Here is a 25,577-nt window from a genome sequence, read left to right on the forward strand (position 1 = left end):
CAAAGGAGTGTGGCATTTAAACGGAGCATCTGCTGCTTCACCAATGCCTTGAAGCTACTCGCCGACGAGTTTTGCACAGACCATTCCTCGAACAAACCTGACAGGGTCAACGAAATGCCATTTCCAGTTTCACCACCCCAGTTGCGGACTTGGGACTTTCAAGCTTAGTATCAAGGCGTTGGTGCACGTAGAGATCGCTTAACTCGAGAAATGCCGGTCTGGTAGTCAAGCCACTCCAACAGATGCTATTGGCGAATTTTTGAGGCAAAATGACAAGTCACGTTAAATTGACATGTTAACCGTTGCTTGCACCTGCATTCAGACAGTTGGCAGGAGAACCAGTGGTGGTTGGTGGAGCCGCGCGCACCGCCTGTTTGAAGACGGCTGAGTCAGCGCCGTTTCTGTCCTAGTCATCGCGAGTATCCCCGCATCCAGCAGAGCACAAAGCACGCCACCCACAATATACATGCACAGCGCACACGCGAAAACGCGAGAAGCGGAGACGAGGCGATGAGTAGAAGCATGCACAGCCGATTGTGTCTAACCTCTGCCACAGGCAATCTAATCAACCGCCCCCAAGAGCACCCCACTCGAGATAAACGGATCTATTTACGAGCACTAAATTTTGCGTTTCTTTCCCACGAATTTTGTTTTTCGTCAAAACGAATCCCCAGCCCTTCTCATGCGCTGCTTGCGCGCGCACGTGCCCACATGCGCACACGTTCATCGACGCATGAAACTTGCTGAAATGTAGAAAGAAGATGACTACGCAACTGCTCAAGCCCCGAAATGAACCCTCCCCGGATTCTTTTGCCTCGAAGGCGACTTTGAAGACCGAGAATCCTCGGATGAAGAAGCGAATTCAGTGCTTACCCCGGATACGCAGTTTCGTCAGATGTATTTTAGCTAATGGACAGAAAGAGGTTTGAATACGTGGGCTTTAGAATACGGGTGGGGGAGGGAGAGGGCAGTGGTAGCGGACACGAAATAAAAGGCCAGGCGGTAGACCGCAGGACCGTCAAATGCGGATCGATGATGCAGGGAGAGTGCGTAATGAAAAGGAGGAAGAGCGCGGAAAGATCCGGCAGCGAAAAAACGCAGTGCAGCACCACCGCCAGAAAAGGTAGAAAAAAGAACATTCCTACATATCGATAACTGCGGATAAAGAAAATTTATCGATAGGTAGACAGGACTGAAACTGCAGTTACTGCTGCTGTCGTTGCCACCACCACTGACAAGAAAGAAGAAGCGTTGAAGAAGGCTAGTCTCTGTTCCTTTACAACAAAAGCATAGGCAGGACGGAGAGCAGCAGCAGCAAAAGCAGAGATCCCCACAGAAGAAAATAGGCCAGAACGAGGGTGTACGGTGGAGGGGGAACTGAGGAAACAGCAGCAAATGAAAAGAAGCAGCAGCGACATCTTGCTTGGAGTGGGAAATTAGGGCACAGTGAGTGGGTTTTTCAGTTCTTCGATTAAGGGGATCTAGCGACCGCAGTCAGAGCACATTATCTGATCCTCATTTGTGAGAAAGCCGCGACCTACAAGGTTGCAATCGCACTTGCTGCAGGCAAAACACTCTGAGTGCCAGTGACGATCCTCAAACGAAATGAACTTGCAGCCACCGAAACCTAAGTGAAAGAGAATAGAGAAAACCACGATGCAGAAAGATGGAAAATAAGAAAGAGCAGCAGAGACCAACCAGTGATGGGTTTGCCACACTTGGTGCACTTTTTCGCAAAGAGATCCCCATAGCAGTCGGCACAATAGGGCTGCTCATCCTTGGAGGTGAACTTGAGGCCGGCAAGTTGTTTGCCGCAACTGGTGCAAGTGAAGCATTCCTTGTGCCAGGGATTGCCCTTATACGTGACTCCACCGCGGCGAATGACCTCGGAGCATTTGGTGCAGCGCTGCGCGTACTTAGCCTCGTAGCAGGGAACACAGACCACCTGGTTGTCACGAGGGATAAAACTCTTTGCACCAATAGGCTGTTTGCATTCCACGCACACAAAGCATTCCTCATGCCACTGCTGGCCGCGGTACTCGTACTTCCGCATGCCCGCCTTAAAGACGCCCTGGCAGCCGTCACAGCGAGCTGCAAAACGCTCATCGTAACAGTCGGAACAGTACAGTTGGTCGTCCTTCGTTGCGAAGGGACGGTCCGCCAGCGACGTGTTGCAAGCGGAGCATTTGAAGCACTTCTCGTGCCAGTGTCGCTCCTTGAAGGAGAGGTCCTGTTGTCCGCGGGAGGGGAGGTCAAAAAGAAAAAACACTGAGATCAGGAGGAAAGAGTATAACAATCGTGGTGAAAGCATATGGGTGGAGGAATAGGTATAGGGCTAAATTCAACTTAAATCCGTGCAAACACGCATAAACAAACTTACATACATGACTCAAGGCAACTGGCAACAACGGGACCATTTCACACGGACAAAAACACAGGCACGACAACTAGCACGGGGGACAAGTTGAGCAGATGTGACGAAGAGGAAGGGACGAAGGGGAGAGGAGAGAGCGTAAACTACGGGAGAAACTCACGGTGGGCTTGGCTCGAACCAGGGCTAGGTGTTTCTAGGAGGCCAAAATTCAGGTAGGTGGGTGGACTGGCGTCCGACAGCTCGAGAATAAAAGAATCACCCTTCGACTCAAGCGATCTCACAGCACTTGTCTGGTTCGGATGCCTCCCAGTAAAGAACACACTATTTTACGACAGAGGTGGCAACAACAAGGACCTACAAGTGCCATTAACCCAAGAGTGCTCGATGCTCACAGGGGACAAATAAATGGGGGATGAAGAGAGGAGTGGAACAGGGACGAAAGAGTAACGAGACTCACCGGAGGGGACTAGGGAGGGCGCATCGACATGCATGTCAGGAGAAAAGGATTAGGGAAGGAGGGAAAGAGAACTGGAGGGACGATTAAGAGACATGGACCTACTGGTGGCAGTGGACTAGGGCGCTCAATTACTCTAACGCACCTTGGAGTCGCAGCCAATCTTCTCCTTACACTGCTCGCAGGTGTTGGCAAATTTCGCCTCGTAGCAGGCCAGACAATGAGGCTCCTCGTCTCGGAGGATGTAGCGTTGACCAGTTAGAGAGACGTCGCAGCTGCGGCAGGCAAAGTGACCTGTATGGTGCTCCTGATCCATGGCACGCGTATATTCCTCGGAAAATATGAGCTACAATGCAAAGGCATTACATTACCACCACCTCAGTGGAACGACACTGGTAAATAATTTCGGTCCAGATGAGGAGTCCTCCTCGGCTCAGTTACAATACTTGATAAAAACAGGAATAATAAAGGTGGTGCGCAAGAAAGACACAGACTACTCGGCTAGTTAAAATAAGTCGCCAATGCCAACCAACCGTAAAAATAAATGTGGCGCGTGCGCGCACAATAATGGACAAACAAGATCCACCTCGCAATAAATCTCACAACGTGGATGGCCTCACAAGGGTACACGCAATTCCGGCAAATAAACACGCACACATAAGTGGCCCGATAACACACATGCAATAAAAACAACTTTTCCTCGACTTTTCATGCCTTTCAAATAGAGAGAAAGGGGAACGAATTGATACAAGAAGACAAAATAGGAAAAGAGCTTACGTGAAATGTGAAGACGCAATGCCACGTGTGAAAATAGGCAAGGCGATTATGCCCTCTCTACTACCTGTAAGTTGTGTACGAGTGCGCGTCTATCTAGCACACACGCGTCTAGGTACAATAACGGCACGACAGCAGCTACGTAGAACGAAGTATTATTCAAGGCCACGCGCGCACCCACACGCCGCCTCCCAGTGGGCAAATGGACTAATCCAATGGGCGAGGGCTCGGGTAAGGTGGACAGGAGAAATCGATGGGAGAGGCAAGTCTAGCGATGGCTGCAAGCACGTCGGCTCTTTGTGTTGTGCGCGTCCCTACACCGACGCACGACACGTACGCGCACACGCATACGCCACCACACCACACCCACGCACATGCCTGTCCCTACGCTTGCTGCAAACGCCCCGATTGGCCTGTGTGTCAGAGACGAGTAACGCCTTGGCAACCAGTAGCAGCTTGGCACGAGGACAGCCAATGGAGGGACAGGTGCAACAACGCCTGCTGTGACTTATTGATAACACCGTGTGTACAAACAGAAGCATTCCAATTACTCATAAACTTTGATTGCTAGGAGTAATTCATACTACTAAGAATGGGGAGGTGGCTTCAGCGCACAATAGTTGGCAGTTCAATGGCTAACAACAAAACCAGTTAAAATCGAAAACGAAAGAAAATATGCTACTCACATGGTCGCAAGTAGCGCAGCGTGGTCGAATCATCTGGCCGTAGTGGCGGAGGCAGTAAGGCTTGCCATTGAGCCAAGCGTATACAAAATCAACAAGATGTTCGCTGCAATTCGAGCAACGGAAACAACCCGGATGCCAGGCGGGTACATAGCTGTTGTCAGAAGAGTCAGACAGGCGATGCTCTGGCCGAATTCGGACACAAAACTCTCTAAATCCGATCTGCTCCGAACACTCGGCGCATACCTGCAATTATTATTGAACAGTAGTTACTATTGAAATGGAAGTAGAAGATACAATTCGGGATTCAATCTAACTGACAGCAAAAAGCCTCAGTAGCTTTATCAGGCCAGGATATAGCACGAGCACAAAAATAACAGTACTTACAGGTTTCACAACATGAACCAAGAACAATAGGGCTGAAGCCTAATAACACGACCACCACTAATTTTTACAACAACCGTTCCGATCTGTCTTTAAATTTCTCCTTGAATCAGGAATGGAACTCACAACCGTGGCCTTTGCAGATGCACGTTCGACTCGTCCGATACCAAAATCACGACGATTTCGAGAGTTTTGGAAGCGCGTAGCCTCACGAGATTCCCCCTCTAGGTTAGCAGGTGTATTGGAAGGGGGAAGATTGAGCTTCGCAGTGCTGAGAGAAGATGCGGGTTTTCGGTCTTGTGGGGGAACTTGATGGCGAATACGCCGAGTACGCATCTCAACGTAAGCTTCCCCTCGAGGTATTTCCGAAGATGGAAGAGAGGTGAGAAAAGCCTCAACCTAGAAGGAAGTTGCAGGCATTTAGAAGGACTATCTAAGGAGGCGGAGAATAGACAGATAACTGTTCAGTGACGTCAATTCAACTCTTAAGATCGACTTGAGGATTCCGAGTTACATCAACTTGGATTATAATAAGCAGAAAACAGTTAGTCGTTTGATACACTTCATAGTTATGAAAGCAGCTCCAGAAAATCCTCCAGGTCCCTCAACTTAAAACTGGCTGTCGCAAGAAAGGTTGTGGAACTGACTACCTACCAACTACCTACAAATAGCAACTTCTAAAATTTTCTTGCAAAATGCATTGAAACTAAATAGATAGGAAACCAGTAGGAATAACATGAGCCAATTACTTCCGAAGATTGAATGCCGACGGGAAGCCAGTGTAGACCATGTTCCCTTGCAACTGTCTGTGCGACATCGTAGGCTTTGAGTACAGTAGTGTCAGATAATTCCAGCTCATGTAAGTAAGAATCTTTCGACGGATCAGTAACAGCATGTTTGTCGTAGGAGCAGTGACAAGCAGTACACGTCGCCCTAAAATATGCAGAACTGAGAATAACGTTACCTCCATGGGTGGAGTTTAAAGCCGGGACATTCCGAAGCACAAGTCAGACAGGGCTTCCCAATGTCCTGTTGCAGAGCCATTACTATGTCGTACGGTCAATCACAGAATAGCAACCAGGAGCAACACTACTACCAAATATTCAAATGTGCAGGAACGGTAACCACTGCGCAGATATAGATATATACAAACAAAGGTGCACACCAAACTACAATAATGAAGTGATTGAAGAAGTTAGGCACAATAAAAATTGTGTAAAAGTGTAAGATAACTTGTGCTTATTGGGTTAGGTGGTGGCAAAAGTGCTCCACTTAGGTGGTAAATGGTAGAAACTGACATGAAACGGTATTTTTGCATGGAAAGTACTGTTTAAGTGTAGTGAAAAAGTATGTAAAGCATTTCATAAATTTAAAAAGACATCTCAAACCACTTATAAATATGAATGATGAAAAAAGGAGTTCTAAAACAATAATCATAGAAAGCATCGCAAGGGGCCATGCCCCTAATAGAGGTGCCTAGATGAAGCCTCATAATAGCAAAATGCTAAAAAGCAAAAGCACCATAACGATGGTTTAAGTAATCCCAATAAGCTCTTAAACTTTTGTAAGCAATTAATGCTTAAAAATGAACTGTTCTCCAAGAAGATATTTAGAAATAAATAAACTTTTGCAAAATGCAACTGCTGCAACTATGACCGGAACAATATTTAGTATTTGACCAGTTCTTGACAGTTGTTTATCTCCCGATTTTTGTTAGGAGCCACTTTTGACTCGGCCTTTTGTGCCACGCCAAATGGGTTGGCCTTCGGGACACGCGGGTAGCCCAAATGCCTTCTCTGTGCTAAATACACATGTATCCTGCCCGAGTATTATGTCTTCTTTCGTCCACAGGGAAGTCTCAAGACGCTGTAGTTGAGCTGTCTTGAATTTTGCTGGCCACTTTGCAGCGCCCTCGCACTATTAATGTAGAAACCTTATGACTTATGCCGTGTGTTCAGCTCCGGCTGCACTTCATTTTCCTCGGGCTGTACGCCTGCTCCGAAGCATGGAATTCGGGAAACGCTCACTAGTCCCGCAGCCGCTCTACGCGTTGAGGGTGTATGCCTTCCGTGCTGCTCTGATTTACCACAACTTCAGCAAAGACTTGGGCGGCTAGACTGACGCAATTTGGACGTTCCTGTCTCGTACAGAAGTCAACTGTAATTATCTGGCGGATCTCTTAAATCTAGGTTTGGGTAGGCAAGCACTTAGGCCATTGTAAAAGAAAATTTTGCACGGTAGTGTAATACGATGGTAGTTTAGCCCTCGATATTGGTGAGGCGCTACTTTTGTACTTCGAATCGGTCCCCTTGTACCTCGCTGGGTGGGCTGGCCTTTTGGGCCATGCCAATAGCCCAGACACCTTCTCTGCGCTGAATGTATATTCTGCCCGAGTATTTTGTCTTCTTTTGTCTTCAGGGAGTCTCGGGACGCTACAGTAGCATTGATTTCGGATCATGCTAGTAGCCTCGCCTCTTCTGTACGTCAGCGTATGTCTTCTGCCATATTACTAAGACTTTTTGGGACACAAAGGATAACTAAGTTCACCACACTTAACCTACTTTGCACAGCAGTGCCTAGACTGTTATTTAAAGAAGTATTACCTAATCTTAACTTTGAATAGAATGCTATAAATACTTTAAAGTACTGTAATATATTGATTAGTTTTGTTAGTTGTAGATAGGGCGTCTGACACTTAATAATAACAAACAAAATTAGTACATAAAAACATACGCAAACTAAAACTTTTTTTAAAACTTTAGTGCTTCTTCTGTACAAATATACATGGCAGTTTGTTTAGATCGGCGCGTTTGTATAATCGGGGGCGACAGCGCGTCTAATAAACTAAGCGGGCTATGAGGTTGGGCGATATCCTCAGGGTCCCCAAATTAATGTTAAAAGAATGTTTGTATGGAATTTTATTCATTCTTTTTAGGCCCATTTACTTCAGTTGTGCCAATTGACTGGCTAAACTACCTTAACAAAGTTGAGGAATATGTTAGGAAAGGACTCACCCATGGATCAGAAAAGGACCTAGTGATTATATATGAATATGCAATTGATGTAGGTTTTTTACGCACTTTAACCCATAGGTCCTTCCGGAGTTATGGAATGATGAGAGTTACACAGTGATTATGATACGTCTAGCCATTTTAAAAGGGTATTTTTCGGTTCTTGCTTTATTTCTTTAGTACTGAATCGTTTGATGAGGTCTTGAAGTTTCTCATTATTCTTAATCTCAACGCCCCTTCAAATGCCCGCCTAATGATTGCTTTGGCGCACTACTTTACAGTTTTAGGTATTGTTTTTGTCTGATACACTTTCAGGTAATATGTCTCGTGCTGCATCTATTTTGGATCGTGCCAAAACCTTTGCGACCTGTGATTTAGACAAGAGCTTACTTGAAAAAGCGATAAAGTGGCACAAACATGGCCTCTCATTTCGTCCTTTGATGGGTATTTACGATTATGTGCCCACTAACACTGGTATTTCAAAATATCTCCGTAACCGGTTTTAGGTGCTTGGGGTAACAGGCTGGGGAAAGGCCCTAGTCTTCACAAGAGTTTTTTGCCTGACCTCAAAGAGAGGTAACGCTTGCGTTTTTGTCCAGATTCGTAACTTCGTTATAGATTGAAGCCATCAGTGTACAGTTTCAAGGTAAGGCTTACGGTCGCACTATAATCTTGCCTTTCAGTCACCAGATGATCAAAATGAGTCAAGTAGTGGTGAGAAGCCTGATTCTAATGTCTCAGATATATCGATGGAGGTGGTGGATTCTGAGTTACAGTCACCAATTCGACGTCCACCCTGGCCACTTCAGCGAATCGGCGAGGAAGATGAGGAGGCGGAAGCAGAGTTGGAAAATAGGGTCGAAAGTAAAAAGACTGATATGGAGAGTCTTGTGACTGTACAAATACCCTTCCAACCCTCTTCTGTCCAAACCTTCGATGAGTCTTCATGTGTCCACATGTCTTCTCAGTTTTCGGCCTCGGAGGATGATAGTGGTGCTGCCACTGTACAGCCAGGGACGGTGTCCGTAAAGTCAACTCTCTTTCTTGGTATAGCTTTGCCATCTTTATTCTCTTTTCTCATTGTTCTGGCTCATCTTTTATGATTATTGGTTGTGAAGTACTTATTTTTATGTAAGAAATATGCAGCTTTAAGAGGTGTATAGTAATACCTTTATGCAAGGTGATTTATCAAATTTTGCCATCTTCCTGAAGTTTGGCCGGGCATGATTTTGTCTCTTCTTCGTATTACTTTTGGCTTGACCACCAAAATTAAGACTTGTAAAATTCCATAAATGCGGCTTTCTTTACCAACTATGAGTAGCTTTAGACGTTATAACGCGTGCTTCATGTCTCAGGAATGGCATAATCCGAGAAGTTGGATGTTTTTTATCCAATTATTGTGGTTTTTTTAATTTCTTCCGTAGCGTTGTGGAAAGTTCTCTCCGTTCGTATTCCGCGCTTCGAAGTAGTGAAATCAGTGGTTGCCTTTTGCAAATATCTCTGGGGTTTGCGACTCATTGAAATGATTTCGTCGATACCCGCATTTAAAGCTCTAGAATCTCTCCTTTTATAATTAGTGTTGTCTCCATACCAAAATTAAAAGGCTCGTCCTGCTTTACAAAGCCGTCGCCCACTATGGCACCCATTGCAGATTAAATAGACCGTTGCAGTAGGGCTCACAATGCCTTCCTTAGTTCATCTTGACGTAGATCTGTCCCGCCAATTCGTTTTTCCCATCTAATGCTGGGTGTAAATACTATTTGCTTTATGTTGTAAAGTGGCATTACTCTCTGATAGCACCCGTACATATTATTAGTTGCCCAATGGAACCAGCTCCGGTGCCTTCCTTTCGATCTTATGGGTGTTAATAAGCCCGTAGCCTTTTGTTCTAAGGCATTTTCGGGAGGAATAAATAGTAGCATCAGAACTGAATTTTTTTCCAGATAATTAGGGATGTCTCAATAGTCTGTTTTACTTGCCAGCACCATGTACAAAAGAAGCACTTGATAATACCCATTTTTTAACTTTCTTTACTGCCTCGCCACCGTACGTACACAAGCACAGGTAGAACGGGAGGAGTGGACAAGGAAAATGTTTGTCAACAACCACCACCACCGCTATCGCCTTCTTCCTCCACAAGGCATAGACGTGTTTCGTGGGCGGGTCCGCGGGAGGCCCTTGCGAGGCTGAAGAAAGCGGAGACAAGGGAGATGAAAGCGATGGAGGAGGCAGAGGCAGATCCCATCTCGGCGCTGGTGGAGCGGTCTAACGTTGTAGTGGATGGTGAGAAATTTATCGTTCTACGACAAATTGCTCGCGGGGGATTTTCATCGGTGCGCGCCCTTGACGGACAGTAGAAATATCTATTTTCATTGGTCAAACTGTCTGATCTGGTTTAAGCAAAGGCTTAAGGTCTTCACCATATCCGTATGCAGAAACCGAATGCACGTTTTTTGAAGATATTTGCCCCTCCCAACTCATTAGATTGTAGTCTTTTTCATACTGATAAGGCCCGTGGTTCGCTGATATTGCCAATCTGAGACAAACTAAAGAATGCTTTTTCCTTATAAATTCAAAGTATATTTGGTTTCACGACTATTGCAGGTGTTTTGTGTGATGAACAAGAAGCGCGAGATGCTGGCACTTAAGCGTGTCGGACTGGTCTCCGCCTCGGCGGATGTATTGGAAGTGTGCAAGAACGAAGTTGATCTCCTCTTGTCCCTTCGTGAATCCGGCCGTGTCATCGCTCTCTACAATTAGTCAGTCTCCTTTGCTACTTTCCCGTAGTGCATTTCAGGGAGTTTATTTTATTAGTGGTCATAATGTACTATTCCTTCAATATCTCATCCTTCACCTACTATAGGACTTGTGTTTCCTCAGTTCAATAGATCCATTGCTTGTACATTCCAAGGACATGTATATCTATAGGCTGAAGTCATTTCCTGCAGGTTCGATTGTTTTATTACCAATTTGATCGCTACTTCATTTTTTGCAATTGAAATTCACGAAAATGTGCACTTTCAAGCATCTTTCCAGTGCGAAATTTTTCCAGAAAATTGTATGCAGGAACGTCAATTAAAATTCGGAGTAGTTCTGTGGACTTGGGGTTTTGTGTTTTTAGGATCAAAGTTTTTACATATTAAAGTATCATTCCAGTCAGGGAGTGAGTTTCGGGTATATCTTGTCAAGGTTTTATTTATTTCTGGCCACTTTGAAATAAGTAAATATAATTTAAATGCTGCGTTTTAATGCATCTAAAATTAAAATGCAGGCGCACTCCCAAAATTTCTTGTCATTTCAAAGATGATGCCTTAATTAGGTGATTATTTTGGATAGAAATCCATGAAAAGCACTTTTTACCTGGAGCCTATCAGATAGAAGTGTTTTTCCTTGGCTGCCGAAGATTTCACGTTTTAATAAGATATTTCTCGTGTATATTTCATCTAAGTAGCATTCTCTGTCACCACTACTTTGTTATTTAACTTCTTTTCTACACTTGCGCTGTATGATTTGGTCAGTTTACTGACAAGGCTATACAAAAGAAGAATTCAAGCTCTATTCTGTTGAACAGATTGGCTTAGGATAAGTTCGTCGTTTCTTCCTAATCAATTAGCCAAATGCCATGCTGTGTAGCTAAAAGATGGGTGAGATGAGTAGAATTCTTCAGAAGTTTTCCACTTATTTCATCCTCTAATGCTCAAGCCGCTTGCGCTTAATCAAAAATTGGCGATATTTTGGCAAAAAACTGAAGTAGACCACGTCATCATTTGCGTGTGAATTATCTCTTAGCATTTGACCAATTAAAGAGTGTTCTTTTTCATCGAGACTATTCCAACTTCAACAGACTGTTTCTACGGACATCTCGTTTGCTTAAGAATCTTCAGTATTCGATCACGTAACTGAATGTCAGCTTTTTCCAGTGAACTCTCACCCTCCCATTTGGTGATGGTGTTAGAGCTCGCAGAACAGGATCTCAAGTCGCATCTGAAGATGCGTCAGGAGAGCGGATCCCTCCCTGACCACGTTGTCACCTTCCTTTGGAACGAGATGCTTGCTTGTGTCAAGGTCATCCACGACCGACGTGAGTTTATCGTCCTACTTGCTATTTTGTCAGTAAGAATCATTTTATTAACGAAATCAAATTGAATGGTGCCGTCTTTATTAGGCCTTAACGGATTTTTAAAAATAAGCCCTGGCTTTGGGATTTGAAAAGCCCAAGAATTTCTATTTGTTTGGGTACTAATTTAATTTTTTTACTAACGAAGACCGGAAGCCCATCGAGAGGCATACTACTTTCCTGTATTGCTCAACTCAATGCAAATCAGTGCAAATTGTATTCGCTGTTTTGATGAAGAGTAATATGTGAACGTTCGTGGTGGAGGATTACATGTTCAGGATATTTTGGTTAGTTCCTAAATGTGTTTATTAGTTACAGTAGGTCAGCTATTCACCAAATCCTTCATTGTTTCAATTCTCGTTAAGCAGACAAATGCAGGTTTTACTCCTCACTACTGTGAATCCGTGTCTTCATTTTTACAGAAAGTATATTTTTACGATGAACTGTAGACTCTGCTAATAGATAAATCGGTACCTGCCTTTTTGTGCCTGCTTTGTCGTGTTTAAAGGCACTTTAACCATTTTACTTATGTAAAACTGCTATACGGTATTACTTGGCCGAATTACGGACTATTCTTCCGATGGTAGACACTGATTCACTCCATTGCTGACATACCACTCACAAGTCGAATCTTGATAGCCAGATGTTTTCAGGCCTATCAGTCGCTCCGAGTTGTCGAATGATTTACTGGCCGAGTCGTGGCCAATGGTGAAGTTCGTCTCTTGCAACACTATTTGCGGTCAGATGGATTTCCTGATGGGATGGCTTTTGTTTACTCCCTCGATGATGTTTTATTTAGATCAAACTTTCGTTAAGCTATCGCAGACGGAAATGAACGCCTGTATCTTTCCACTCAGGAAGGAATGGAAAATTAGCTTTGAATTATTTAGGTATGTAGCATCTAAAGAATAGTCTATCATCTCAGGGCTCTCACTTTTCACTTACTTTGACTCTTTTAATTTTGAGATGTCCCAGTTTCGCACTGACATCTCAAGTGACTTCCATATGCCATGGTAGGTATTCCAGTGACATCCTACTTTTGCTCTTAAAAGTGGACGCAAAGATGGCGACGCCTTATTTAGTGTTGGTTGTCAACTATTGAGTCTTTTTCAGTTACTCGGCTTGTATCAAAAGTTGTTTGTCACGATTTGTGTAACAATTGCAGTGACTATTAAGCGAGATGTGTAGGGAGTAAGTACTATGTCGCCTTTTAAAAGGCTGGTTTAAGTCGCTGGAACAATTTGCCCCATCTCATAGAACGAGGTATTGGCTTCATCATTACTGGACCGGATGAGCTCGTATTAATGTCGTCGAACGCTGAGAAAGGTCGCTACAGTGAGTGGACATTGCTTTCACGTACGCACTTTTCCTTCGACGTCGCCCATTGGTTCGCCTGCTAAAGCGGTGGTCAGATGGGCAGAAACTCCTTCGTGTGCATAGCGGTGTCTGTTTGGAATCGTGCATCGCAGTGAAGGCACTAAATAGCATACGAGTCTAGAAGTAGCTTTACCGTACTGACGGCTTGGAAGCAGGACTTCCTTCCATCAATATGAGGTCTGAATCGAAAGAGACCCAGAGGATCTGGATACTCAAGCCTACATAATTAAAATAAATTTCGTGCGACGTCAATATTCTTTGACTATACTAGGGCCATAATCGCACACTCGGTTTGTGGTTAGTCGTAGCCACAGATGAGTCCATGGTTTTGGTCTGATTGGGGATAACTCAGAATCATGGGTAGTCATCAAGGCGATTGTCGTTAATACAAATTTTGATCTTACTGGCTTCGAGGGAAGTTGATGATTCTTATAAAATAGCCTTAAGCACAAGGTATGCGATTCCTCAATATTTGAAATAACCTATTAAAATATCGTTGTTATTTAGAGTGGCTTTGTACTCCTGAACGCGATGTATCAGTGCAGACAAATTAAGCCATAACTGAAGTGGATTTTATGGTGCCGATTTGAGGGAATTTGACCTGTATTACATTTCACATTGGAAGACCTGAGCTGAGAACAACTGCAGTGGATAGAAGCAGCAGACGTCTATCCCACTTAAAGTTTACATTAATTGCCAACAAAGTGGGTTAGATAATTCTTAAAAAGTTTTTCTTACTGTGTTGTCTGAGAGGGCTTTCGTTTTTCACGAGAAAGCTTCAAAAGTACTCTAAAGGGAGCTACGTAGAAACCATTGAAAGCAAGAAACCTTTTCATGATACTCAAGCAAATTTCAATCAAACGAAATCACGAGAAATTTCAGGTGGGAAAAGGAACATTTTTATGAAAGGTGAATGTGAATTGTGGAGAGTGGGTATCATTGAAATTCGAGTGAACCTCTTTGAAAGTCTCCGCAATCAGGCTAAAGTTCCATTTACTCAGATTGCACACAAAGACTCTATTTAATCAGTTGCACCACATGCTTGCTCACTGAATGATCGAACAAATCCATGGGAGAAGATAAGAAAGATGGAAGAAACGAAGACACGAATGTCTACGTAAACTGATGCAAGTGGATGCGCACAGCACGAGGCAAGGCCGAAACTCGGATTCCTTCTGGCTCTTTTGAGCAACCTAGCATAAACAAAAGTAGCGTTACACCCTCCAATGTGAGAGGGGTTCTGGTGCGGGAATAACTTGGTCCATAAACACAACATCTCATGAATATTCAGGCTCTCCTCTGAGTTGATATTACCGTAATGTATAACGATGGGTCGAAAGTGGTAGTTAGCCCTGTCAGCGAGATGCGAGTGAATTAGCAGTAAGATTGGGTGCAGTCTCAGTTAGCATTTAATAATGTTTTACCAGTTGGAGGTGTTGAAAACTAAACATTTTGGTAGGTTTTGTAATTTGCATGCTGGCTGGATATTCTGTCAAGGTATTAGGGTTGTGTTTGATGAGAACTGACTTTGACGAGCGTTCCACTCACTACTTCGTTAGAGGTACACTGAAGCGCTAAAGCTCACCCCTAGACATAAAAACTGGTGACCTTCAGCTGCCGCTTGGCACTTCAACTTTATGATAGGTCTTAATTACTTCACCCCAGCGTCCCTTATAACCTATTTGAAGAAGTTGTGAGCTGCGATTCTTATCACTGAACCCCTGTTCGTACTGATCAATACGTTTTGAAAGCGATGAACTTTTCTCGGCATTCAGTTGGAGGCATATTGACCCCTTGTTTGGATATCTTTTGGTCTTGATGCAGTGCAAATCAGTCAAGGACGTATCTGCTAGCTCTGTTGAGAAGGTGAGGCATCAATAACTGCGTATGGTTCCCTAAGTGACCGTCTTCCCCTCTTTTCCCATTAAACTGTCCTTGATAAGACATGGATTTGTTTATCCGGCCATTAAATATGGATCTCTTAATTCCACTAATTACTGGGATAGTTCCATCCTGATCGGCGAGGTTAACGCCTCAAGAATGAGTTCAATGCCACGTGAATTGAGGCCAAGGCGCGATGGATGAGGTAGAGACGTCTATGAGGGGAAGGGTACCGAAGGCGGACGCTCAAAGCTGCCCCATCCTCATGTCACGACTCGGTGAGTCATTGGCTAAAACTGGCACTCGACAGGCCTTTGCGTCACCCTCTGTCTGATATTCGGGTCGCTCCTGGTTCTGCGTACGTAGTCAGGTTAATGGTTTTTCACCCATGATTCACAAAGCCCTGGTCTTCGATGGTGGTCAGGGCGCATTGAGTTATCTGAAGTTCTCATAGAATCATTCAGAGGGGAGTGGGAAGATGCCTTACTCCTAAGTTGAGGCAAATTTTGACGTGATAGGTTATTCAAGAAATCTACTTCTATTTGTAGGTGATGACGTTATCTTTTCGTTGAAGCTAGGTTACTCATTGCCCACTTTAGTAGTATTTAGTGTGTGCAGCTCTCAGAGTCTTTTAATTGTTAAATATACCCGTTCAAATGCAAGCCATCTCCAGCCGCGTGAGGCATTCCGTTGAAATCTATCCCAAGGATTTTACAGATATTCCTATGCCGAAGTTCGTAATCGACTTCTTGTCTCTTGCTGAATGGCTTAATCGCAAATCTCCGGTGGAAAGTTGTCCTGACCCCGATAGCGGATCCGAGCTTTGAATTGGATTTGACATTCCCCTCTCATCCAAGTCCTTCAAACGGTGTTGTAACCTCAGTTTCTACCTTTCATTGTATCTGAGATTTCTAAGTGGCTAACTAAAGACATCCGCATCTTATCTCTTGATTTCTTAAATTGAAAGCGCTACAATAGATTATTCGATTGATGAGCTGATTGCGTTTTTGAGGCGCGGACATATTGCTTTAATGGAATTTTACTTTGCGAACAGTTTTAGTACATCTTTTAGCTGCTCCAATTGTTCCTTATTTTCAGTTGCTTAGGTTTTAATTCACATTTTTGCTCTCTAATTTTTTATTGACGTGGATCTCTCTCCTTTATTCAAAAACCGCTAACTGAAATAAAATTAATCTAGTTCCTGCATTTTACCGTGTTTAACAGGTAATTTGCACCAGTCGCCTTCGAAATGTCAGTGTAATGGTGCCAGCATCATCTGATACACGCTGTGTATGAACTCTTCGAAGCACCACGCGCGTAATCTTTTGTTCTCACTCCTGTAATTTTTCGGTCGCAGCAATGTATCGTGTCGAACTAGTAAAAATTTACTTCCTGAGTAGGGTACCTGTTCGTGCTTTTCACCTTTACGTACTTTGCATCTTGTGTTGATATGACTCCTAAGTAAGCCTTTTTCATTTCACATTTGATCTGCTATGCGATATTATAACTCCTCTTGGGGTATGTCTAAGACGAAGGATATTGTGTGATGCTGGTTGGTGTTGTCGATTATTGTTTCTCGAAGACTTTTTGTGTTTGAAAGACGTGACGATCACCAAGATCAGTCCGCAGTGGAGATTATTTCACAAGTTTATAGATGCCTTGTAGGATTTGGTGTCTCTTAGCGCGTTCAAGACTAGGCTCTCAGAACGAAAACGACCATCTGGAAAAGATGTTTTCAACTTAAACCTCAAAGGCATATAACTGTCTTCAGATCATGAGTAGCTTCTATATCTGTTTTTGCTGTTTTAAGCTCAGTCAATCTGGCTGCGACTAAATTTATGCAACCATTTGCCATAACTTGCCTAAGAACCCATGTCACGTGTATGCCTGCTAAATTTTGAGGCCTTTTCACGCACGCTGAATCAAAATAGAGAAAGGATTGATGCAATGCTGGCGCCAAAAGTTCTTATACGTTGAATAGGCTAAGGAATGCATGACGGCAAGTCGCGCATTGCAGCGAGCTTTCGAATGGATCTTCATCAACAAATCTCTGTTGTTTTCATTTAACGTCTTGAATTGGTCTTGATCTGTTTTACGGCAAAACTTGAACAGCAGCCTGGTAGACGACTTTAAATTGGTGTTTACTACCAACCGATTGGGTCTCAAAGTGGTTAAAGCCGGATGTTTCCACTAGTGATCTGATTTTATACATTTCCAATGCGTCGGATGGACGCCAGAAGTCGCACGTCAACTTGACATCCTACTCCAAAGGAAAGTTTTCAATGACTCGCTTTAGATTCTGGCCATCTTTGTTGCAAAGTGTTCTCATTTGCTTTGAGTCTTCTCCGATATTTCGTAATGCTTCCTAGGGTGGGTGAATATGTAGCTATAGTTAGCTTTTCCATCTCAACTTATTTGTCTAGCTTGGAGCCCGCATCCTAAACAGTGTGATGGGTCCGCGATGGGAAGTTTGCATAACCGCATTCATTCACTCAGAATCTGTATTTGTTCGGCATTCGGAATTTTTAGCATACTTCAGGAATACGGGCTAAGTCAGTGGCTCACCCAAAATCGGCTTGTCTTTGTGATTTATCTTGTCAAATTTTGTGTACACCTACCCATGCCCCATTGACCCTGACACACGACAGGTGGCCAAGCAGTTTGTGTGGACTGCGCTATACCTTGCTGTAGTGGCTTCTTTCAAAGTGCAGAAACTTGCAAAGCATCTACCACCTTATTTTTGCATGCTACGGTCTGAGTTTGAGTCAGTCTACCGGTAGTGTACCTCCTATTGAAACCTCACACAATGCCAGTTAAACCTGAATTTAGGCTAGGCTTTCAAAGCTCCGAAAGCTTTGCGGCAAATTTTTGTGGACTTTGAAGAAGGCACAGTAGCAAAACGTATCGTCCGGAAATTGTTTTAGCTGACCCTCCATTCTTGATAATCGAGATTGACATGCTAAGAATAAGTTACACCAGTACTTGCCATGAGTGATGAACCAAGCCTTGGAAGCTGGTAATTAATTGGTCTCACTTACTTCATCATCGGACGTCAATGAGCTTCAAAGACCACCAGTTTGTTTGTCTCTCCGCGTTACAAAAACGCGTCTTTTCCAAGCCGCTTGCCGAGAGACTTGTGGTGAGGAATGTCTTTTGCTCCTTTTTGTTACAACGTTCACTAGGTGCACAAATACTCTACTTCTCGCCTCACACTTCTGAACTACTCATTATTTCACCCCTAGAAGACCATTTTCTGTACGCACGTGCGTTTGGTCGCTTGCAGACCGAATTGTTTGGGATGCTTTTCTTGCTGAGGGTTAAATAATCATGGCTCAGGTCTTAATGTCATTAAAACGTGTGCAAAAGAGGTGCTTCAGAAACAGGTAGGAACGGTCGAAAGAAAGAGCCATACTTCACATCTCATACTACGGCAAAACTTATTGGTGAGAAAGCACCATACCCTCCTTGAATAACAGAAACGAAGGGGAGAGGGGCTGTTTTTTTTGGCTTTTGAAGGCAGAATACTTTCTATAAGTGGTGTAACAGACTGGGATCATAGATTGTCATGGTGACTTAGTAAATAAGCTTATGAGTGGTTCGTTGTGAATAAGTGTTTACTCCACACTACTATGTGTCGGAGATTTTCGCTACAATGCGTAGTTTGCACCCCTTGGTCGCTTCGTTAAACTGCCGGTCTAATTGACACTGAAAATCGGTGATGAGAGTATGGCCGAAAGTGTGCCACGGGTTTTGAACTAGCAATGCCAAAATGTTTTATTTAGAAGGTGATAAAACCTGTACAAGTGCCTTTGCAAGAGTTGGCCTCAAACATTTACAACCACAACCGCCGGATGCTTGGGTTTCTTTTGATGATATCCCTTGATCTGACCCGATCATGTTATTTAATCGTGTGTACTCACTGGGACATCGCGTCCTGAAGCCCGAATTTGTTTAATCGTCGCTCTGTACATTGTCTCGTTTATGCAGTCTTGTTAGGTAAGTCAAAGTTTCGCTAATAGCTTTGGATTTAGCTCTAGATTATGGCATTTGTCCACTCTTACAATCCACCCTTTTTGGGTTGTGATGTGTCGCGTCTTTCGTCGACTATTGAGGTCTCGGAGACGTTAAGCTTTTGAAGTCTTGGGGCACTTGTCGAAGTGGGCTATCTTGGATTCTCAATCGTGTATGTTGCAAGACCTCCAAATTAGCCTTTCGCTTTTACAGGAGGAATGAACATTTAGATCTAGGCATTTTTGGCCTTGAAAACTGGAGAAATTGGTGTGAGGATCTTGTAGCATCGAGTCAACTTCTCTACATAGCTCATGGGATTTGAATCTTGAAATTTGGCGGCGTTCATGGCGTTGATGTGAACTTAATGAATCTTTGGCATTGCCATCTCATCTACAACATCATCAACAGGTTGATAGCTGAATTTAACTTGCTGCCTTCCGGTGACTAGATGGCTTTTAAGGTTCCTAAACTGAGGGCTTTGTATGGTGACATGACCTTCGGCTTTGCTGGAGTATCGTCCTTTTCATGCAGCGATTCACCTGTCAGAATTGTGTTGGGCCGAACTAGTGTAACGTTTTTCAACGGTTTCCAATGAATTCAAAAACACTTGGAGTGAAGGCTTTTCGTTTACATTGAACCATCCAACAGATTAATGGTTATTTCAATTCCCGAATGCTGCATAAGTTCACTGACCTTTCAAACTAAATCATCAGAGATTAGGACATCCAGTGAAGTGGTTTTGGGACAGATAGTATAAAGCAGCACCTTGGAGATTTTGGTAGGATGCAGTCACCATGCTCTCTATTGGGAAATTGAACTGATGAGATTGGTTTGGCAGATATCGTTTCGAGGTGGACGATCTTCTGACCTACTTTAACTCATGTAAATGCACATTTCATTCCGTCCTAGGTCATGGTGTGCAGCTTTAAACTAAGTTGAATGGTAGGCCTACTTGGTTTCTCTATCGTGAATTCTCATCCATACAACCATTCATAGTAGATGCCTTTCTTCTTCCTTTGAGTTTAAACCGCCAAATGACCCGTGAGAGTGATCATATTTTCTGCAAAAAAGTAAGAATTGTCAGGCCATACCGCCTATTTGGGAACACGTGGGGAGTCCGAAAACAGCCTTGTAGTAAGCGCGCAGAGGGGCTGACAGACCAATGTGATGGGCAACGTGGACGGGGTGAATGTGTTGCAGTCACGGTGATCTGAATCGTGGGGGAGCTGAGGTGGTCCCAATTATGCAAACAAATAAGATTATCATTAGTGCATCCCTGAAATTAATTCTGGCAACGTTGTCACTCACACGACCTAGAAAACATGCAGAAGGGTTAAGTGACTGCTACTAGAGGGCTCCACGCCACACCTTGGAGACCTTCTTGGGAAAAACTCAAATTACGTATGTAGTGACAGATTTGGTTGAAAGGTGTAGGCAGAGATGGACAAAGCCCAATGCCATCATCGTAAGTGTCGTACCGTAGGAAAATGAAACGATAAAAAAAACAAGCTGAAAATAAATGCAAGATAGTTATGCATTTTTTACGTTTTTCTATCTGTAGGAATCGTGCACCTGGACTTGAAGCCGGAGAACTTCGTGATAGTGCGGGGCATGCTGAAGCTTATTGACCTGGGTATTAGCCAGCGTCTGCCCGTCGACTGCACGCATATGGACTTGCACAAGCCCATGGGCTCCATCGTCTACATGAGTCCTGAGCAGCTCAGTTGCATTGTCGGCGGCAAATTCGCCAACTCCGATGATGGAATCGATGCAAAGGTGAGGGTCAGCCTCTTCCCTATCCGTGCAAATGCTCCTCTTGATATGAAAGTTTACTTTTATTTTGATGTTTCGTTTTGTGCTGCAGACGTGGCAAGTGGTTTAGCCTATATGTCCTAGGGCTATGGAACGAGGGAGATTATTCATCACGCATCCATCCATCACTTTACCTCGGATCCATTCGCTTATCTCCCCTGTCCATCCACTGACCATTTATTAATCCACCCACCTCCATAATTGTTGATCTATTGGAGCTTGTTAGGCGATCATTCTAACCGAGATGTTGATTACTCTGTGACTGTTTCTCTTCTATAGAAGTTTTATTTAATGTTATTTTCGTTTGATAGAACTTGTACTTTTATGGTATGACATCAAAAAAAGAAAAAGGGTAGATTTGTCGATTATTTATGATCTGATGAAGTCAATCTCCTTATTAATTTATTATCAAATCATCCATCAATATTTAATCCGTTCACTCAACCATCCATCCGTCGCCTATTTCTAATTTTTTATTGCTCACCCGCCCACTTACTCGTTCATCCCTTTTTCATTTATCCGTCCGTAACCAAACTACCCTTGGCACATCAACCCACACGTCAGTCCTTGGTTTGGTCGTCAATCTTGAGTTCATCCCTCCGTCCATTTACTCATCTCTCCGTTCCTAATCTATACGTCCGTGCTCCATTTGACCTCCGCTTATTTGATTTGCCTAGCGGAGTCTAGCTCGCAGGTTTCCTTATCGAGTTGATTAGTTCTAATTCACGTAACACCTTGGTGCTGATTTATGCGTCTCCTACGCTACAGCCACCTTCATTGCAATCATCTTGCCCTCTCTAACCTCATCTCCGATCATCCACATGACTTACGCCTTTCCAGGCTCAAAGTTTTCTGCCGTGGCAGAACGTCTCCCATCTGTGTCCATTAGCCTCCGCGTTGGTATACCCAACTCCCTACATTGCTGGACTTGTTTAATAGCAGGGCTTACATTTATAACTGATGCTACTTTCATGTCTTATCAGTTACTTCATAATCGAAATGTGTACTGGAAAAGGTGGTACTACCGAATCGTCTTAATGAACCAGCGAATCAGAAGCACGGCAATTAAGGGGATAAAATATTTTGTGGACATTGACTAGCATCCCATTGAGGTATCCATCCACCTGCCAAACCTACATCGGGCTTATCAGCCATGGCTAGTCCCCTGGGTGGCTGCAATCATGACACCGTAATCGCTTCTCCATTTCGATTCTGATGGTATTTGTGTTTGGGCATTGTTGAACTCATTTCATCAATCAAATAAGTACATTTTTATCCTTGTAGTCTATTGCCTTAATTTTTTGGTTGTGTTCAATACCGGTTCACATATCTAACCCCAAAGTTGTATGCATTCCTCATTTGTTTTCTCCCGAATTCCCCAAATATCTTATTAGAATTTTCTGCAGTTTGCCGTTGCTACATTTCACATTTTAAGTTGAAAACTTGTCAACCGTTTTTAACTTTGATAAGAATTGCACTTAGTAGACAACTGCATATCCCTTCATGCGTTGAGTCTACTTGCATATGGTTTCTCAATCGTGTTATACCTTTGCGTTTGACCGCCTTACCTCATATGTTCTTGCTCGGGCGTGTTTCACACTGTCAGTGGTACTTCTCAACTCTTTTTTAACTCTAGCCACTTATCAATCCCTGCAGCACTAATTGACTTTTCTAGTGCAACAGATGTTTGAGGTTTTATTGTAGCGCCCTCCACCTACGCAGATTGCTATATAAGCTGGTCATTTTTGTATCCAAATAGTCCATTCACCACTTTTCCTCTGTTGATTAAGCAGGATTACCAACTACTACCTGGGTGGGGATAGCTTGATTGGTATTGGTGGAATGGTTTGATTCCACTTAGTTTACCGTCCATTTTCGGTAAAGGGTGAATTGGAAAAGGGCGAAGTGTTATGCCGATTAGGGGAGCACGCAGGCACATACGCGTCCAGTCACACGAACACATGGTCTGGACATTGGGTGCCGCGCGGCCTGAGAAACGTGACCCATGCTACCGCCTCATCGTAGAGGCCAACATGGATTAGCTTTGGAACCAAGTCACTGCTGGTTCGTTAGTTTAATCCATCTTTTGGAACATTAAAACCTATGCCTTTAGGAGTCGGTTATGCACTTGGAAGCGATGGGAGATGTTGGGGCTACTATTGCACGATTTAATCAATCGTAGCATAGTCTCATTTCACTCCGAAAATCTGTTGGATGGGCTCCCTCTTTCTTTTAGCTTCGACCTTTCCAATGTTTGGCAGTGACTGATGATACCTTTGATTTGAAAACCTAAAACTGCTCTTCTGATCATCTGTTAAATAATGTGAAATGAAACTACTTCAGTGGCTGGAGGGCCATAGGCCACCTCCATTTCAGACGCTTGTTTACGCTGCGGTAACGCTCCTAGGAAATCGTGATTTCAGCGTCTTTAACGTGGAGGTTTACTTGATTGTGTATCTACGTGTGTGTGTGTCTGTGTGTGAGGAGAGAGTTTGATGGTAATGAGAGAGGAGTGAGTGTTAAAAATTGACATTGGCTGCTGACAGTGGATGGATTGGGTACCGGCCCTCATTGTACGGTGTCGGGTGGATATCATGACTTGAATTGCTGACAGTTTGTAAGCAAGTGAATGGCTATCCGGTGCATTTTTTGTCTACATCGATAATAAGGTGAAGGGAAAATTGTATTTTACCAGCTCTTACCTGAGCTGCTGACGGGCATTCAAGAAAAAAGGCATATCTTGAAATCTACCTTCTTCCTTGAAATTGTTAGCGAATTTCTTCTCTTGCTGTCATTGTTTATTACGATCGTTAAAGTACTTGGGTTTGGGTGTCATACAATGCCTCTGAGGTTTGAGAAGTAAAGTTTAATTGCTGGGAGCATCCTTGGTTAAAGTCATCGTTAGCAAGAAGGTAGATAAAGGTATGCCGCTGTTTTATTGTTGTTCTATCGCAACATTGACACTTATATTATCGAATCGACAAGTACATTTTTTGCATGAAATCCAACGATTCTCACCTACTTTATTGTTTAACACTCAAATAATCTGTTTGCAACCCTATTTGGTGCAAGCAGTTATCGTAAACTGGCAAGGGATACGCGTCACATACGTGTGACGGTGAAAATTAAGGCGCTATGCAAATAGTAGGATCGTCTGAGGAATAGCACGCATAGTTGGGCATGTTATAATCATAGGAAATTGAGGTCTCCTTGCCTATAATTTGTCATCTCCACCCAAGCTCACTTCTTAAGTGTTTTTACTTCTTCCACAGAATGCGAATGTGCGTTGACTGGCCTATAACTTGAGGCTTGCTTGATTTTTTCTCGGTGCCTCAAATTAGAGCACTGCTAGTGTGAGTGCGTTACTGTTGCTTTTTCTATCAAGTATACTTTCCGTCTTTTTTATTTGTGCTTTTTTCTCCTTTCCGCATAGGGTTGCGCCTTATCTGCGTGTATGTGGTGTATTTTGGCATCATAGGTCGTGCGATTCATTTCATTCATTCATTCATCATAAAGGGCAATTTTGCTGTTGCTTCTGAGTTGGAATGCTTTGAAGGTACCATGACAATACGGCGCGAGAGATTGTTTAGGCCTGGTTGTCAGCACATTGACAATATCGCAGTTATTACCTGTTTCATGCAGGCTACAATAGTGCTCCGTTAAATCACTTCCTCTTCCAGCTTGTTTAGTTCCTGTTGTGCTACTTCTCAACCGCCGATCCTCAAACGTGGTGAATGAGGTATTTCATGTTTACTGACCTAGTACTCAATGCCAGCCTTTGAAACGTCAGATGAACTGCCTATTTTTAATATCACAAGATATTCGTAAGTGAAACAAGCGTTTCTTATTCCCCCTAGCAATATCAATTCTGGATAGCTCAGACATTCAATTCGCACTCGTCGGACTCGTTCCTCATAAAATTGGCTGCGATTTTTCTACGGTGCGAAATTTCATGTAGTCACTTCGCTCTCCTTCGTTTCGGCACATCTGAAAGTGCTTACATCGGTGATTCGTTCATCCGAATCCGCTTTTACACGCACTCGTAAATGATAAGCACGCTTTCATTTGGGTGTTTTGGAATGGGGCTTCTGAAGGTGCAATAACAAAAATAGTGTGGGCACATGATTGGCACCTATGTAGCCCCACAGTCTACCTCACCCAAAATGTGAAGTTGGCTTGTATTGGCGTTTCAGGTTCGCCTCAAAACGGATGTGTGGGCACTGGGAGTGATCCTCTATGAGATGCTACATGGTCGATCGCCCTTCGGCAGGACTCAGCAGGCCGCCATCATGAGTGCAATCCTCTCACCCACCGTCTCCATCAATTTTCCTCGCGTGGATAACGCCAAGCTCAATGAGGTAAGCATAAACGCCGTGCCCTGCGCGCTCTGATACTGCGCCGACACACCCCCTCTCGAACAACCCCCCCTCCGCGTAATGACCTGACCAGATCTACTCGCATTTACTCATCCCGGTAATTTGCAGGCCCTGAGGCGCTGCCTCGTTCGAGATATCAGAGAGCGAGCCTCTATTGACGATCTCCTGGAAGCACAAACCCCTCAGGAATAACCCAAAACTGGACCTCAAGCCAACGACCATTCCTGGATCTTGCCGAATGGCGAACCAACGAGCGCCAGCACAACCCTCTGCCCACCCTACTTCAGACTATGTAGTTTAAATAAACTTCCCTTTGCCAAGAG

General features: G+C 43.8%; 3 protein-coding genes across 3 annotated transcripts; 2 read left to right on the forward strand and 1 right to left on the reverse strand. All coding sequences in view use genetic code 11, as the record gives it.

Annotated features, from left to right (window-relative positions):
• Positions 1-1,481: 1,481 nt before the first annotated feature.
• Positions 1,482-5,713, reverse strand: EGR_09187 (Four and a half LIM domains-containing protein; the record flags this gene model as incomplete). Its single annotated transcript, XM_024498436.1, has 7 exons — positions 1,482-1,627; positions 1,699-2,230; positions 2,974-3,174; positions 4,289-4,531; positions 4,796-5,068; positions 5,419-5,602; positions 5,634-5,713. 7 exons carry the CDS (start codon positions 5,711-5,713, stop codon positions 1,482-1,484), a joined length of 1,659 nt encoding a protein of 552 aa, XP_024347136.1.
• Positions 5,714-6,674: 961 nt separating this feature from the next.
• On the forward strand, positions 6,675-13,197 carry EGR_09188 (Dual specificity protein kinase Ttk; the record flags this gene model as incomplete). The annotated part of the gene is made up of 14 exons (XM_024498437.1): positions 6,675-6,727; positions 7,088-7,158; positions 7,605-7,732; positions 7,762-7,829; positions 7,861-7,967; positions 7,996-8,154; positions 8,187-8,256; positions 8,299-8,326; positions 8,364-8,727; positions 9,745-10,013; positions 10,285-10,439; positions 11,601-11,761; positions 11,946-12,035; positions 13,055-13,197. 14 exons carry the CDS (start codon positions 6,675-6,677, stop codon positions 13,195-13,197), a joined length of 1,866 nt encoding a protein of 621 aa, XP_024347137.1.
• A 2,054-nt stretch (positions 13,198-15,251) lies between these two features.
• Positions 15,252-25,446, forward strand: EGR_09189 (Dual specificity protein kinase TTK; the record flags this gene model as incomplete). The annotated part of the gene is made up of 4 exons (XM_024498438.1): positions 15,252-15,333; positions 20,628-20,842; positions 25,072-25,236; positions 25,363-25,446. 4 exons carry the CDS (start codon positions 15,252-15,254, stop codon positions 25,444-25,446), a joined length of 546 nt encoding a protein of 181 aa, XP_024347138.1.
• Positions 25,447-25,577: the final 131 nt, after the last annotated feature.

The sequence above is a fragment of the Echinococcus granulosus genome (assembly GCF_000524195.1).
Source record: "Echinococcus granulosus chromosome Unknown EG_S00136, whole genome shotgun sequence".
Taxonomy (NCBI): domain Eukaryota; kingdom Metazoa; phylum Platyhelminthes; class Cestoda; order Cyclophyllidea; family Taeniidae; genus Echinococcus; species Echinococcus granulosus.